The sequence below is a fragment of the Coregonus clupeaformis genome, chromosome 16 (genome assembly GCF_020615455.1).
Source record: "Coregonus clupeaformis isolate EN_2021a chromosome 16, ASM2061545v1, whole genome shotgun sequence".
NCBI lineage: Eukaryota > Metazoa > Chordata > Actinopteri > Salmoniformes > Salmonidae > Coregonus > Coregonus clupeaformis.
The window spans coordinates 39,580,292-39,597,577 of record NC_059207.1 but is presented as its reverse complement, the minus strand read 5'-3'; the positions used below and the strand labels follow the sequence as shown (position 1 = coordinate 39,597,577).

Here is a 17,286-nt window from a genome sequence, read left to right as displayed (position 1 = left end):
AAGTATTGAGAAACTTTTGTTATTGACCAAATACTTATTTTCCACCATAATTTGCAAATAAATTCATAAAAAATCCTACAGTGTGATTTTCTGGAATTTTTTTCTAATTTTGTCTGTCATAGTTGACGTGTACCTATGATGAAAATTACAGGCCTCTCTCATCTTTTTAAGTGGGAGAACTTGCACAATTGGTGGCTGACTAAATACTTTTTTTCCCCACTGTATGTGAGAATGCTATTCATTGACTACAGTTCAGCGTTCAACACCATAGTGCCCACAAAGCTCATCACTAATCTAAGGACCCTGGGACTAAACACCTCCCTCTGCAACTTGATCCTGGACTTCCTGACGGGCCGCCCCCCAGGTGGTAAGGGTAGGCTACAACACTTCTGCCACGTTGATCCTCAACACGGGGGCCCCTCAGGGGTGCTTGCTTAGTCCCCTCCTGTACTCCCTGTTTACCCACGACTGTGTGGCCAAGCACGACTCCAACACCATCATTAAGTTTGCTGACGACACAACGGTGGTAGGCCTGATCACCGACAACGATGAGACAGCCTATAGGGAGGAGGTCAGAGACCTGGCAGTGTGGTGCCAGGACAACAACCTCTCCCTCAACGTGAGCAAGACAAAGGAGATGATCGTGGACTACAGGAAAAGGAGGGCCGAACAGGCCCCCTTTCACATCGACGGGGCTGTAGTGGAGCGGGTCAAGAGTATCAATTTCCTTGGTGTCCACATCACCAACAAACTATCATGGTCCAAACACACCAAGAAAGTTGTGAAGAGGGCACGACAATGCCTTTTCCCCCTCAAGAGACTGAAAAGATTTGGCATGAGTCCCCAGATCCTCAAAAAGTTATACAGCTTCACCATCGAGATCATCCTGACCGGTTGCATCACCACCTGGTATGGCAACTACTCTGCATTCGACCGTAAGGCGCTACAGAGGGTAGTGCGTACGGCCCAGGACATCACTGGGGTCAAGCTTCCTGCCATCCAGGACCTATATACTAGGCGGTGTCAAAGGAAGGCCAAATAATTGTCAAAGACTCCAGTCACCCAAGTCATAAACTGTTCTTTCTGCTACCGCACAGCAAGTCTAGGTCCAAAAGGCTCCTTAACAGCTTCTACCCCCAAGCCATAAGACTGCTGAACAATTAATAAAATGGCCACCCGGACTATTTGCATTGACCCCCCGCCCTTCCCTTTGTTTTTACACTGCTGCTACTCACTGTTTATTATCTATGCATAGTCACTTTACCCTTCCTACATGTACAAATTACCTCAACTAACCTGTACCCCCGCACATTGACTCGGTACTGGTACCCCCTGTATATAGCCTCATTATTGTTATTTTATTGTGTTACTTTATTTATATATATTGTTTTTTACTTTTGTTTATTTAGTACATATTTTCTTAACTCTATTTTCTTAAAACTGCATTGTTGGTTAAGGGCTTGTAAGTAAGCATTTCACGGTAAGGTCTACACCTGTTGTATTCGCCGCATGTGACAAATAAAATTTGATTTGATTGATTTGACATCACAAAGTCACAAACAGGAGGCAAGAAATACACAGTCGACTCAGGAGGTCATATCATGGTTTCAAGCCAATAGGAAACCACAATGACTCTTCAACTGGAATTCGACCACAGGAGGTTGGTGGCACCTTAATTGGGGAGAACGGGCCCGTGGTTATCACTGGAGCGGAATCAGTGGAATGGTATCAAATACATCAAACACATTGTTTCCAGATGCTTGATGCCATTTCATTTGCTCCGTTACGGCCATTATTAATGAGCCGTTCTCCCCTCAGCAGCCTCCAGTGATATTCGACCAACCAATTTACTTACTGTAGTCCCGTGTAGCTCAGTTGGTAGAGCATTGCGCTTGCAACGCCAGGGTTGTGGGTTCGAGTCCCACGGAGGGCCAGTATGAAAAAAATAATGTATGCACTCACTAACTGTAAGTCGCTCTGGATAAGAGCGTCTGCTAAATGACTAAAATGTAAATGTAAATCACAGAATTAAAAAAACAGAAACACAGTAGCATCACAACAACGATCAAGAACATAAACTTAATGCCTTCTTAAAACAAGCTAGTTTGCTTGGAAAAGGCTGCTCAAACAGACATGCAAAGCAGTTCTCCCTCCTCCCACCCCCTCCATGCTATCACTTTGGGAGCCCCTGAGCCTGTTTGTCCCACAGATTGGGGGGGTGGACTAGATAAGCCAGTGGTCCCTCTCCATCAACACTGGAGTCCTGCCACTGAGGGTAGAGTTACACAGGCAGGCAGTCCTCTGGGGCTCAGTGGGAGTGGGCTGCATTGGGCTGGGTTAGACAGGGGAGGCTAATCTGCTCCCGCCTGGCCAGGCTGCTGATGCCCACCATCTGTTTCTGTTACTCATCACCCACTGACCAGGAACCACCAGGCACACACACAAGTAAACAAACACCGCCAGCAGAAATCCATTTAACAGCTAACTCTCTACCTGCATGAGCCTTTTAATTACTTATAATCAGTGCCACCAAATAAGCAGAGTTCAGAAACCCTTTGCATTGGGTAAACTCTTAAGATGGAGGGGTGATGAGGAGAGCAGTGTGAGAAATGTGAATTCTACTGAACCTTTCCATCATTACGTTTAAAGGAAAAAAAATTATAGATATGTAACTTTACAGAAATCCTCCCCGTATGATGCATTTTGCATAATAGGATGCAAAATGCAGCATCATATGATCCAAAATGCATCATACGGGGATGATTTCTGTATTTTGAAAGTTACATATCTTGAAAACTTGATTGCTAACAAGCAAAACATTTTGGGACTATGTCAACAATGGACTAATGAAACAAATACCAAAATATAGTTTTTAGGTGGAATTTTCCTTTAAGTACACTATTAGTATTATTTTTGGTTGTTGTATTAATTTACATGTTACATGAGGAACTCCATGAGGAAAATCTTGACTAGAATCATGTAATCGGGATTTGAATAGTTACAAATCCAGTAAGCTACTGAGACAAGCAAGCAAGACACTGACTTAGCAAAAGTTCATGAGTTTTAGGGTGAGAATGTGAGTGTCGCTCATGGTTCACTTGCTTGACAAGACTCCAAAGCCCTAATTGAGCATGCCTCTGGCACTGCTGAGCTGGAGGATGAGGTGGGTTAGAGGGGTCGGGGTAGAGGGGCTGTGTAAGATTAAATGAAATGCCTCAACACTCAGGATTGTGACAGCCTACGAAGGGCACACAGGTGTGCAGCACTTACCCCCACATTACCCCCACACACCCATCATCTCTATCTGCTCAGTGTCCCGTGGGCTTAGCACCAAGCAGATGATTAGCACAGACATTTAGTACGCTTCACTTATTTTTGAACCATTCACCCACACTTTACTGAATCTCACAAGACACACACCGCCTCTATTGTTCATCAGATAAGAGTCTACTGATTGGCAGGCTGAGTTTAGTTCTCAGACTATTTAATCGCTTTAATTTACTTGTCTATAGCCACGGGCCGTATGTCAACTGGGGGTAACTGGAGTAAAGACCATGATGACATTCTAAGTATTTCAGTTCACTTTAAACATACCCATGGGCATTCTTGCTTGTTATCACAAGTTAAATTTACCACCTTAGAATTAAGTATATACTTAGACCCCATATAAGAGGATAATAATAACATGGAAATATAGAATAGGTGCTAAAATTACAGTCCCACATGTTTTCAAGAGCGTCTACTCAGAAGGCTGTATGGTGCCGTACTGGGGCCCGCAGGCAAAACCAAGACTGAAAACATTAACAGACATAATAATAACATTGTTTAACGGCAGCCTCTGTTTGGAATGGTTGGGAATACATGAGCCAGAGTGTGGGGAATATTTACAAGGGCACCCGAGACATGCAATGTCTGGATAGAGGAAGTGATCTGGAAATAAGTGTAGTGTAAGCACAGCATATACAGCAAAGACAAGCATTGCTTCGCACAACTTTCCATTGTACATATTGTATGGAAACATAGACATATGGTGTATAACCAATGTATTACCATTGTTGTACAGAGGTTGATACAGGTAACTACATTCTGATAAGGAAGGAATAACATCAAAGTGTAGAGTTTCCCCTTTGACAGTTGAAGATGAGTACTCTGCATGGAAAAACACTGTGATGATTCAATTATCAGGCCTGACTGACCCCCTTCCTGAGTGAGGCTCCTCGCACAACCACTCATGTTTTCCTGGGTAGGATAAATTACTCTTTTATTTCACCCTGCCTTGAAAAGCTCACCTGCAGAGCATATTACAAGGCCTGCATGCATATTCTTTAACTCTACCTTTTAATTTGACCTGAGCCAACCTGTCATGCTCCATCAAACATGGGAATCGGATACCTCTGAAACACAGGTGCCTTTTGCTTTGCACTATGCCATCCCCCTGTTCCTGAACACATAGAGCAATGGGAGCAGGGAGAAAGTCACCCGCATCGCATGAATCAACCACTGTGACAGGGGTCTGTTAGGTCGAATGATCACACAGAGGATCACAAGTCTCTCTTTTACTGCTCCTTCTCCCCATCTATATTAGCGGAGGACAAGAAAGGAGGGATGGATTTCTAAAGGCATATATTTCTGTTGATGAAGAGATAAATCTGATCATTTCTGGAGAGTGGAGAAGAGCACAGAAAGGGCCTTCTTGATGTCCTCCTTTGTGATGTAAATGGAACTGTGGCACTGAAAGAGGGGCAGGTGTCCACTGCTAAGAGGGAGTGCGTGAGGTGGGTGTATGGATTCCTAAAACATTAATGTTAACCTTGACAAATATACCTCTAGCCAGTTACAGACCACAAATCAAGAGCAAGAGCAATACAAACGTGACTATTAACAAATCATGGTACTCTTAAGCAAGGTTTCGCAAGACCCCATGCAACCAACCAACCAACCATCCATCAAACTGTTGTGAAATTATGCACAATAGTGTCCTCAGTTTTTAAAAATAATTTTGGGTAATCAGCCAAATAAAACAATGGCATTCAAGTAATTCAAATTCTTTGGTCATTTCTAAATCTAGACTTGCATTTTTTGTTCATTTATCACACAAAAAAACCAATAGAAATGGTTAAAATTATTCTTGCTTACTGACCTCGGGGACTTAAGAAATGGCCTACTGCTGGGAGACAACCGTAGTTGACCTAATTGTCAGACCATCGATGGGTTTTTCGGGGCGCAATGGTAGCAATTCGCGTTGAACTCGTTAGGCCAAGGGGAAGAGTTTTCCTATTCACTCCAATTATCTCACACCTAGAGGTGGGAAAAATAGATGTTTGACCGTCAAAACACTAAATTAGGAAAAACAAAACCGCCTGTAAGTAGTCACCTTGGATGACCTCACCTCGAGCAGGTTACACTGTCGCTGAAATGAGGGACGGCAAAAAAAAAGGGACCGATTGAAAATATTTTGTTATATATATATATATATATATATATTTATTTATTCAAAAAAGTATTGTCACATACACCGGATAGGTGCATTGGAATGTGTTCTTTTACAGGGCGTTTAAGCAGACTTTTTTCTTCAATAGATTTTGAATCACAAATGTTGAAGACAAGTATTGGTCTTTCATGGCTCTACTGCTCCCTCTGCTGCTATAAAGTAAACTCACACCACAAGGCTCATCATTTCATAGTAGGCTTCTGCCTATTCACTACTATACATACAAAATAATAACCCATTTCCAATATGCAACGTCATTAGTTGTTGTTGATCAAAGTGGTTTTATTTGTAAAAACAAAAATAACAATATGTAACAACTTCTGAGATAAATACATATTATATATTTGTTGATAGTTGACATAGAAATACCAAAGACCTCTCTGGAAGAACAAAATTAAAACCATTCTGCTGAGAAGATATTTCTAGGGAAGAAAGAATTGCATTTGTGTTTGCTTTTTAAACTGTAAAGTTAGTGTCAAAATTGTCTAGCTAAAATAGATTCTGATCAAATAGATTCTGATCATCTTTCTTGTTAAATAAAATAAGGATGTGTGTACACAAAAAAAATACAATGTTTCATTACAAAATGACATTCTACAAATGAGTCTTATATACACATTTTAAGCATTAAATTAAACTAGAATACCTGCAAAATGGGAAGTATGTGATACAGGCCACTATACACTTGGGAGAAAGGCTGTTTGTTGTTGTTTACTTGCCCTCCATTCACCCTTTATTGCTTTTTAGTGAGGTCTTAGAGGTGACCTTTACAACAAACATGCAGCATTCAGTGGAATGATATATTGTAGCAATAATAAGTGTTGTGCATCGATTCATGAACATTTAAATCTCTACTGAATATTTTCCTATAGTGCCATAAACAGAATAGTTAAAAACATTTGATGCCTCTGACTGCAAACCTTGAGTTCCCTCTAAACTTGAATCACCAAAAAGGTTGTGGTCAACAGACTATCCCTTATTTTCCCAAAGCAAAGGCCTGATCTTTATCCCAACAGGCCTCATGATTTTCCCAAATGAATGAAATATATTTTTTAATGGAAAGGCTTCAATGTTATTGCAAAAGATGAAGACTCCAAGATATCCCAAAAGTAATCCATTTGCCAGTCTGCAACAAGTAAGGCTAAGCATCCCATAGTAACAGGCAGTGGATCATTCTGATGATACTTATCACATTGTTATTTGGTTTTAATCATCATATTTGCTCCATCTGGACCTGTCACTCAGTGTAGCAATAAGGTGATCCATGTCTTTACAAAGCCACAGAGCTACACTACATGCTCGTCGAACATTTCATTCCAAAATCATGGGCATTAATATGGAGTTGGTCCCCCCTTTGTTGCTATAAGAGCCTCCACTCTTCTGGGAAGGCTTTCCACTAGATGTTTGAACATTGCTGCAGGGACTTGCTTCCATTCAGCCACAAGAGCATTAGTGAGGTCAGGCACTGATGTTGGGCGATTAGACCTGGCTCGCAGTTGGCGTTCCAATTAATCTCAAAAGTGTTCAATGGGGTTGAGGTCAGGGCTCTGTGCAGGCCAGTCAAGTTCTTCCACACCGATCTCGACAAACCATTTCTGTACAGACCTCGCTTTGTCCACGGGGGCATTGTCATGCTGAAACAGGAAAGGGCCTTCCCCAAAATGTTGCCACAAAGTTGGAAGCAAATAATCGTCTAGAATGTCATTGTACGCTGTAGCGTTAAGATTTCCCTTCACTGGAACTAAGGGGCCTAGCCCAAACCATGAAAAACAGCCCCAGACCATTATTCCTCCTCCACCAAACTTTACAGTTGGCACTATGTATTGGGGGCAGGTAGCGTTCTCCTGGCATCCGCCAAACCCAGATGGTGAAGCGTGATTCACACTCCAGAGAACGCGTTTCCACTGCTCCAGAGTCCAATGGCGGCGAGCTTTACATCACTCCAGCCGATGCTTGGCATTGCGCATGGTGATCTTAAGTTTGTGTGCGGCTGCTCGGCCATGGAACCCCATTTCATGAAGCTCCCGACGAACCGTTCTTGTGCCGACGTCGCTTCCAGAGGCAGTTTGGAACTCGGTAGTGAGTGTTGCAACCAAGGACAGAATATTTTTATATACGCTACGCGCTTCAGCAGTCCCGTTCTGTGAGCTTGTGTGGCCTACCACTTCACGGCTGAGCGGTTGTTGCTCCTAGACGTTTCCACTTCACAATAACAGCACTTACAGTTGACCGGGGCAGCTCTAGCAGGGCAGAAATTTTACCAACTGACTTGTTGGAAAGGTGGCATCCTATGACGTGCAACGTTGAAAGTCACTGAGCTCTTCAGTAAGGCCATTCTACTGCAAATGTTTGTCTATGGAGATTGCATGGCTGTGTGCTCGATTTTATACAACTGTCAGCAACGAATGTGGCTGAAATAGCTGAATCCACTCATTTGAAGGGGTGTCCACATACACAAAAGTAACTAGCCTGCAAGGTCCACATCACCCAACACCTATGCAGAGGAGCAGAGGTCAGCACTATACAGCTGGTTTGTTCCACAAAAACAGTGCCTTTTGCATCCCTTTGATATTTTAAGTAGTAATTGTGCACCAATATTGAATTTTAACAGCCTGTTATATTAAATGAAGTGCCCTTTAATAAAGACCACATGGATAATTAAATAAATTCAGCATTTTGACATGTGCCTCCGTGCACCCTCTGACTTCAAGGAAGATTTTAACCCACTTAACCCTAAAATTTCTCCAAGTTTTCACCATCATTGTAAAGTTATTTTGTTGCTTTGACAAAGTAATTTTGAAGATTCACAAGGGGATTCATGGCTGATTTAAGATTAAATCACCAACCCTGTTACAGTCAATCCTGTTACGTTATTTGGCACTTTTTTCCCTTTTATTTAACCTCGAGATGGGAAAGTGTTTAAAAAAGTATAAAGTTGAACATGTGCTCTTTATGACAGAATGTTAAAATGAGGTGAAATCAAACTTTTTTTGACCAAGTTACACTTTCAAAAGGCACCGCAATTGGTGGAATGATCCAGCTAACTGCTATGGCACTCACACGCCCCCAAAAAGTTGAAATATGAACATACACGAATACTGTACATACATGATTCGGAGAAGACTATGCATGTTGGCCACAAGACAAATTGGTTTTAAGAAACCCAAGGGCAGGAATGTGTCATATCATTGTGAGGAATGTCCAGTCCTCTCTCCTTCTTGCTTACCTTACATGAGTTAAATGCTACATTGTAACTGGATTGCCTGGCACAGTGAGGATTTGTGTTTGGTCTCAAGACATTAGGCCCATTATCACCTGGCAGGGAGAATAGATAACCACAGGCCATGGAGGCCGAAGATTTATGCACATGTTGTACAAGGCACATATCATATGTCACATTTTACTGTAGAGTAAAACAAGCTTGCAAGTTCCTTTGAAAGTATGGATTTGACACGGAATTATGTCCTCATAGTGTAAATTTGAGACAAGCGTGCTGGGAGTTCCTTTTTAGGAAGGGGAAGTCAGCAGCTGGAATAACAGAATATACAGGAAAACACACCAAGGCTGCTCTCTGGTGGTGAAGGATGGAAGCTCTTTACTTATCACTAAGGCCAACTGGGACTTGACTCAACCAACCTGACTTGAAACAATATTTACCCATCTCTTTCTTAAGCATTATTCAGAATGAAATGGCAAGGGTTTACATTAACAATTTAATATATGCTAATTTCATTTAAAAAAGTATCAAAAGTAGTATAGCCCTGTTTTATAAAAGAGAACACTGTCTCCCTTACACATCACTAATAGTCAGAGTGAAGAAGCATGAAGAGGTAACATAAGGATGAAAGTATTCTAACACTTGGCAGTGATGCATTAGTGTATGCTGCTGATTGTGTGCTTGCTCTAGGCAATACGGTGTCTTAAAAGCAAGCAGAATACTGCAGCCCATGGTTGGGCCGCAGTGCCATTGGCCATGATACACCCAGTTGCTGGTATATGGCTGAGCTGTGCTAGTGCCTGATAAAGAGACAGAGGGCATGCACAGGGCCTGAGAGTGAGTGAGTGAATGACAACTGGAACATCCTCAGTAGAGCCACCCTGGAATCTCCCCCAGAGGTCAGAGGTGCCATAGGCCCAGCCTGGGGCAGAGCAAGGCTTTGTGTCTGGATGGCGTCAGCCTTTGACTCACACTGTGGAAGTGAGAGATGTCCAGGATAAAACAGGGGTTGTTCCAGTTCCTCTCTCACTCCCATCATGGCCAGTTTCACCTTCTGCCCACAGCGAGAGCTACAGGTATGTGTCCTGATGATCTGCCTCTGTGCTACTCAGGCTCTGTGTGGACTTCTGGAGGGGCGACTCTTTGAGAAGAGACTGGTCGTTAAGGACTGGTTGGTCGTTGAGGGCTGGTTGGTCATTGAGGGCTGGTTGGTCATTGAGGGCTGGTTGGTCATTGAGGGCTGGTTGGTCATTGAGGGCTGGTTGGTCATTGAGGGCTGGTTGTTGGGGCAGGGGAGAGTCTTTAGGTGTGTTTGGGAGGGGTGTGTCATTGACGAGGGGCGTCTGTACTGGTGAGTCTCTCAGAGTAGGCTGAGGCAGAGGATCTCTGAGTGGAAGCTGAGGGTCACCAGGTAAATTATAAGGGTTGGGGATCTCCGTGACAGGAGGGGTTTTCTTCATACTTCCTTTCTTCTTGCCCTTCTTCTCTCCCTTCTTCAGCTGAGGGGTGGGCTGAGGGGGAGGCAGGAGCGACTTGACGATGATGGTGGGGTTCTGACGAAGGTCCTGGCGACTGGGAGGCTCCGAGGCCATGATAGCCCTGGCACCGTGCATTCTGGGAGGGGACTTGCAGTGCAGTTCTCCGCGGTTCTTTCTCCAGCGCTTCAGCTGAACATGGTGCTCGCGCTCAATGTCCCGCTCTGACACAGGCACCTCTAGAACCTGAGGGAGGAGAAGACAGAGAGAGAGGTTACTGCTGGTCACTGATAGATTATAGGCATGCAGTACACTGTGAAACCTATGTACATAAATACTCAATTGGTTTAGTATATCTAGTAGGAAATGTGATTCAAAAAATTATAGTGCTAATGGCCAAGAGGAGAAAAGGCTCATCATTCCATTCCTTATCTTAACCTTGTTAGTAAATGTCAAACTGCCTGAGGCTAAAGGAGCTTCATAGTCACTCACAGTGAGGATGGTCAACTCTATCAGAGAGGCTATTGTCAAAGTGAAGAAACACTCACACGAAGCCAGGGAGGGACTAGACACTGACCAGTCAGAACTGTGTATCACTTTAACTTCCACTCTAAACTCTACTGTACTACTACATTTCTGAACAGCCATTGTTCTCTTTATCCAGGCACAGATGTCAATTCCACTCTGGGTAAAATAGCGGTGTTATGTCATTCTAATCTCTATGTAACTGGTCTCAGCAGCTATATGTACCCCAGCGTGCTTGAAGTCCAGTGTATCTCTACCGTCATTGACTCCCTGCTAGTGAAGTCCTTACCTCCCGGACGAGGAAGCCCTCCTGCATGTAGCGTGGCTCTATGGCCCTCAGCAGCTCCATGGTCTCATACTGGCCCTGACACGCCTTCAGCTTCTCACGGGTACCCAGCATGCACTTCAGCAGCACCAGGCCCACCCGGAAGATTATCTTCACACCTGAGGAGGGGTAAGAGGTCACACGGTCACTAACTGGACATGAGGGATGATTCCAGAGGTTAACATCCACAATTACAAGCATCACAGGAACTTTACTGATTATCCCAATTGGGTGATAAACAATACTGCAGATCTCCAGTGTATAAATTGGAGGTTGTAACTGAATGAATCCAAGACAGATGTTTGTGTGGGAGTTTCTGCAACTAACTAACCATCACAGAGGAACATGTCCCAGACGCGGAGCACTGAGGCCCAGGGCAGGGTGCGGGAGAACACACACATGAACCACTCTGTCATGTAGAGGATGGGCTCTATTTTCTGTTTCTCCAGGTGGCGGTAGGTTAGGGGGGAAACACGCCGCGTCAAGGCATACATGATCTCTCCATCTAACTGGATGGCCTCCTGCAGGGACAGAGGGGAGAGAGAGGAGTATGTAGTTTCATACTGACAGGAGAACAAAACATATCTTCCGTGGTCTACCTTACTCGATCCTGTAGTGCATTAGTGAAGGGTACATGTCTTACCAGCCCTGCACTGTAGTATCCAGGGAGGTACTTCTCACAAATTTGGACCAGCCCCCAGAATGCATCCTGTGGAAAAACATACAGATGATGGTGTAAGGAAATTGTGACTGGAACCATACCTTTAGAGGGAACCAAAACTAAAGCACACACTAGCAGCAGGAAAACTATAGGTGTAGCGTACATAAACAATTCCATCGTAACTAGGGTCACAAAAGGAAGGAAGCTGGTTGACAGCACTATTCACTGAGCTACATCACAGGTCAGGGAGTCATTGTGAGAGAACCACAGTTCAAGCATGAGCACAAGAGGCACAGGGCTCACCTCAGCAGGCATGTGCATGAGCAGCACAGCAGCAATGGGGGCCTGGGCTTGACAGTAGCCCTCCTCTGGCTTGTACAGTGTGTAGGCCTTCAGTACACGGAACAGGTCCTGCTGTCTGTATTGGTAAACAAACACACACACACAAACCCATGAACACAGCAATTAATACACACAAGGTCAAAGTAAGGTCAAACAAGACTAAAAGTCAAACATCAGTCCCTGAGTGAGGATAAATGATTTCATTGTGAGACAACTAACCCGTGGCCCCCTCGTGACACAAACATCTCATGGAAGGGGAATTGTCTGTGCAGGTCTTTTTCAATCACATCCAGCTCTTTTGGGTCTCCAGCCTGACTGTCCAGCTCCTGAAACAACACTAGGGAGAGTCAACCTCAGTCCCACACAGTAAAAACAAACAGAGAGCAAGGGAAAGAACATAACCAACCTCGAACTTCCACCGGTTCTGTTCCCTCTTCACTTTTCCTCCCGACAGGTAGAGCCAAGCACGGCCTCGCAGTGAGGGAGGGATTCCTTTCTGGCACCGCAGTCTCACCTGTTAAACAGAGAGACAGAGAAATGTATTCATCACCAACCAAAGATTGTTCCAGTAAAAATAAAGCTGCATTGCAAGAGAGTTGTTATACTACAGTATTATAGACTCAGTATCGTTGACTGAACTGGAGGGACCCTGTATTCATGGAAAACAAAACAAGCCTTTGGACCTATACAATATTGTATGGGTTTAGTTGAATAACTCATTCACAGTTCTACTCAGTCTTTTGATTTTGACTGAGATCATAGGCTACTGCTACTCTTTCAAGAAGAGTATGAACAGCCATTGGAGGAAGTCATGGAACAACAAAGTAGAGAAGGGTAAACAGAGACACTATGACTCCTGACTGACCTCTGAGTCAACCAGCATAGCAGCCAGAGGAAACATTGCCTACTGATAATGTTTGTGTTTATTTAAGTGCGTGCGCTTGAGTGCGTTTCATGTGGTAATTCAACTAACCAAGTCCATACTTGAGATTGCAGTGAAAACAAGCTAGTCGCTGTCAAACCTGCAATCTCCACCCTAACTTTGTTACAGGGATGGGTCATGTGATGTTACCCCCACCCAGAGCCTTGCTCTGTCTCGTGTTCCAACATGGAGTCAGTGAGGGAGATAAAGGGATGGGATGGGTTGTGTCATGCCCTGCTGCTGACTCATGGGAATGAGATGTGGCTGAATTTTAATAGTTAACGTTAGACACACGGGTAGAACTGGCTAGGCAACTGGAGATGCAAACCAACCGGCCAGAGAGGCCACTGCCCAGAACAACCTCCATGAAGAAAAATGTCAAAAGCTTTACACTTCTTCCAACCATTAAAGTTTACTGGGGAACAAACAAGTCAGTGTCTGACATGCAGGTTAATCACTGGCTTGTCTGTGAATTATTAGGGAACGCAAACAGTGTTGTTGTCCTAACAGTAACTGTGCAGTAGCAGCCATTCCAATACAGCCCAAACCCCCAACATGTCTGGACAGAGGATGGCATGGAAGTAATACTTAGATTTAAAAAACCAGGGCAGAGTGCCAACAAGACGCAAGAACTAACTAGGCCCTGGTTGGCTAATAACATAATAAGGAGTTGCCACATACTGTGCAATAACTTACTTGGGATCGTTTGAGGAATAATTAAGACCAGATGGTAAGAGACAGTATCACAACAGTCTAGACACGGCAACAAATTAAGTTGTGTCAGACCTATAAATGTTCCAACTCTCAGCAACTCTCTGACCTTTTTGTGTCTCTTGACCATCCATTTGTTCCAGTTGCTTAGCATGTCCAGCCACTTGACCTCTCGCTGCCTCAGCACCTCTGGAGGAACATCCTGAGCCCTGAGGGAGACAGAAGAACAAGAGGAGGAAATGTTAGAACTTCCTAAATATAAGCAAAATTATATAATACATTTTAGAAAGGTGTGTGTGTTACAGCTTTCCAGAGTTCCAAATTGTTTTATAAAAAAAGGTGTAGAACTAGAATGCAAATAAACAGGTTTTGAAGCATTAAAGATAAGAAATTCAAGCAGGCGGAAAGGATATAACAGGTATCTGAGAGGCATTACATTTTCCCTCTACGTACTTAGGCAGGGCGTGCCTGGCGCAGAGCCAGACAAGAGATTAGTTAATGCTATAATGTGGTAAGTTTGGCTCCATGCCGCCATCCAAGAAACGGAACTGAGAATGGAACATTCTCACAAAGCATGAGAAAATATATAGGCCTAACGTTTTCTTATAGCTTGGCCTGGTGGCGCTCAAGTAGCATGTAATCATCAGCATATCCTAGTAATCATGGGATATAAGAAGTCTTCAGAGAGGCCTTTAAATTTGGACAACCCTCTTTCCTCTTAAAGCCAGAATCCTTAGTTGCTGCATCTACTTTTTGTCTTTGAAATGATTGATCTATACCCATTGATTCTTGAAGAATATAACTTATAAATGCTTCATGAGCTTAGTTCAACTGTAGTACCCCATCAGAACCCAAAATATTTTACTCAAATGTTTGTAAACAAGAACTGTTTAGCCTCAAAGCATGGTTAAAACAGAGCTATGGATACAAGGACTGACCATCCATGATATCACATGTATTGTCTATGAATTTGAGAGCAGTTACATTTCTCCAGACCCATCTCTTACCTTTTTAGCTAAACAGGGGCGGGGAAACTCTGTTATTTTTTTTATTTTATAAAAAAAAATGTTCACCTTTATTTAACCAGGTAAGCCAGTTGAGAACAAGTTCTCATTTACAACTGCGACCTGGCCAAGATAAAGCAAAGCAGCGCGATAAAAACAACAACACAGAGTTACATATGGGGTAAACAAAACATAAAGTCAAAAATACAACAGAAAATATATATACAGTGTGTGCGAATGTAGTAAATTATGGAGGTAAGGCAATAAATAGGCCATAGTGCAAAATAGTTACAATTTCGTATTAACACTGGAATGATAGATGTGCAAAAGATGATGTGCAAATAGAGATACTGGGGTGCAAATTAGCTAAATAAATAACAATATGGGGATGAGGTAGTTGGATGGGCTAATTACAGATGGGCTGTGTACAGGTGGTGATCGGTAAGCTGCTCTGACAACTGACGCCTAAAGTTCTACACAAATGAAAATAAATTGACTCTGCTGTACTCAAGTTGAATTTTGTTCATCCCATATAAATCCTAATAAAAAAAACTTCCTATAAAACCCTGAGCCAAAAGAGGCACACCAACAATGAGGAGCCAGAATTGTGGCACAAGGCCAGCCAACCCTACAGAAAACAGGAAGCTCCTGGGCAGTGCTTGGCACAAATTTCACTCATTCCTTCCACTTGCAGTGTGCTACACTGCAGGGCCAAGGGGCATGACATAAGAACAAAGACTTCTCACAATTAGAGAGACTTACCTCTTCTTGCCTCTGGCAAAACCATAAAAGAGGAAATTGGAATAAAATACATAATATTTTTGAGGTATTAAGTTATTTGGAAGGCGAAGGGAGCATTAACCCAATGAGAGAAAATCCAGTTGTGTAATTGTACTCTAACTATGCATCCTAAGCTGGAAGCTATTAATGTAAGCCTACTATTAAAAGAAGAGACAAGTCAAAGGCATGAAAAATATGTGCTGAACCAAGTGTAAAAGGAAGAATGTGCTCAAGAAAACAAAATCTGGTGTCCCTCCAATCATGAAAGGGAGCGTTTGAGTCCCCATGCTGCATAGCCCAAATGTTTTAATATGACGTCAGTGTCCATAAGGCATTGTGATTCAAAGACGCAACAAATGAGGGAGATGAACAGGAAAGGAGATTAAGGTGATAAAGCCAGTCAGCGTCGCCCTTCACACCCCAGAGGTTATTCTCGGTTCCCCCTTTCAGAGTATTCTGTTCTCCCTTTCAGAGTATTCTGTTCTTATCATCCTAGGCAAGACCAAAAACTGTATGTAAGCAGAGCGTCTGCTAAATGACTAAAATGTAAACAAACAATCAGGGGCCTCCCCAGAACTTCAGAGCAGGCTGGTGGCTTGAAGGGAGGGACTCTGCTTACAGAAACTTTATGATGCTAGTAGTCCACTGTTTGAGTAAATTTGTTCACAGATCTTAAAATAGTACACGGTATTTAAACAACTTAGTTTGATAAATAAATCACATTCGGTAAGAACAGTGAGTTTCTGCCAAGTCCACCTCAAACGGCCCCATTCACATATTAACTAGGTGACGTGATTGGGAGGTTGATACTGGAGGCATGTCTTTTTTATAGATGGGACTAGAGAATGTAACCCTTAAAAAAACACATTTGATGTAGTCACATTTCACATGTCCGCACCAAAGTTGTGAGAGTTAGCCAAGTAACTATAGGAGTGTGCAAGTTTACAAATTATATGGGGCAATGTGAGCAGAACACCAACGTTACTTACGATTGTTCGGAATACTGTTGCGCCCCTCCAATAAATCCATATTTATCCGTATGCCTGTCGTTGGTAAAGCCGTTGATCTCGGAGTCTGAGCCAAGGGAGCTCTCGTCGTCCATATGACTGGTGCTAATGGTCCTGATACTTCTCGAGTCGGCCGACTGGCGACCATTCTCTATTTTAGCCATGATTCGCTCAATAATACATATATTTCTTTGGCACGGTCACAACCAACAGTATGTAACCAGACGAACGTTTACAAACAAAACCAATGCCATGGCATGGAATACGTAGCTTGTCTAGCTAGCTAGGCTAAATTGGCTGCTAACGATAGCTGTCAGGACTAGCTAGCGTCTGGTAAGTACCTAGCTAGCTAATTCATCTAGTTATTAACAAAATTCGTATCTGAGTGAGCCAAATGTTAGCAAATACCGCACGTTTTCCCCGTGTGATGTTGACGTCCCAGCCTTTTCAGACAGTAACGTCAGCTAGCTGCCGTGTGTGCGTTAATGATTAGCTGTAAACGAATCTGACTAGCCTAGCTAGCTTGTAATGTGTCAATGAATGAGTTAGCTTAAAAGTTAGCCGGCTAGCTAACTAGGTAGCACAATTCACCACAAATGTGATTTTTTTTGTTTATGTCATGTCGGTGAAGCAAGCTAAAAGACTGTTTGTGTCGTTCCTTCCTTCCTTCTGGTCCATGTATTCCGTTTCCTTGCCAGGCAAGTTGAGAAGTTCGGATGTCCTGGCTGCGCTCTCATCTAGCGCTGTGGTTGCAACTTGATTCCCCATTGGTTGTCACATCAGCTGCCTCACTCTCTTGAACGTCTGCAATATTTGGAGCTGCATA

General features: G+C 43.2%; 1 protein-coding gene across 1 annotated transcript; it reads right to left on the bottom strand.

The window, feature by feature from the left end:
• Nucleotides 1-9,190: 9,190 nt before the first annotated feature.
• LOC121584768 (TBC1 domain family member 10A-like) lies at nucleotides 9,191-17,284 on the bottom strand. Its single transcript, XM_041900870.1, has 9 exons — nucleotides 16,443-17,284; nucleotides 13,779-13,878; nucleotides 12,443-12,550; nucleotides 12,256-12,362; nucleotides 11,998-12,112; nucleotides 11,677-11,742; nucleotides 11,365-11,554; nucleotides 10,998-11,152; nucleotides 9,191-10,429 (listed from the first exon to the last, which is right to left on the bottom strand). Exons 1-9 carry the CDS (start codon nucleotides 16,622-16,624, stop codon nucleotides 9,779-9,781), a joined length of 1,674 nt encoding a protein of 557 aa, XP_041756804.1. The 5' UTR covers nucleotides 16,625-17,284; the 3' UTR covers nucleotides 9,191-9,778.
• Between the last annotated feature and the right edge of the window lie 2 nt (nucleotides 17,285-17,286).

What these genes read in the sequence shown, in the direction of transcription:
- LOC121584768 (XM_041900870.1), bottom strand. Translation starts at nt 16,624, where the DNA reads ATGGCTAAAATAGAGAATGGTCGCCAGTCGGCCGACTCGAGAAGTATC. An exon ending in CAACAGTATTCCGAACAATC is followed by an intron (nt 13,879 to 16,442) that starts GTAAGTAACGTT and finishes TGTCTCCCTCAG; the next exon opens with GGCTCAGGATGTTCCTCCAG. An exon ending in TGGTCAAGAGACACAAAAAG is followed by an intron (nt 12,551 to 13,778) that starts GTCAGAGAGTTG and finishes TCTGTTTAACAG; the next exon opens with GTGAGACTGCGGTGCCAGAA.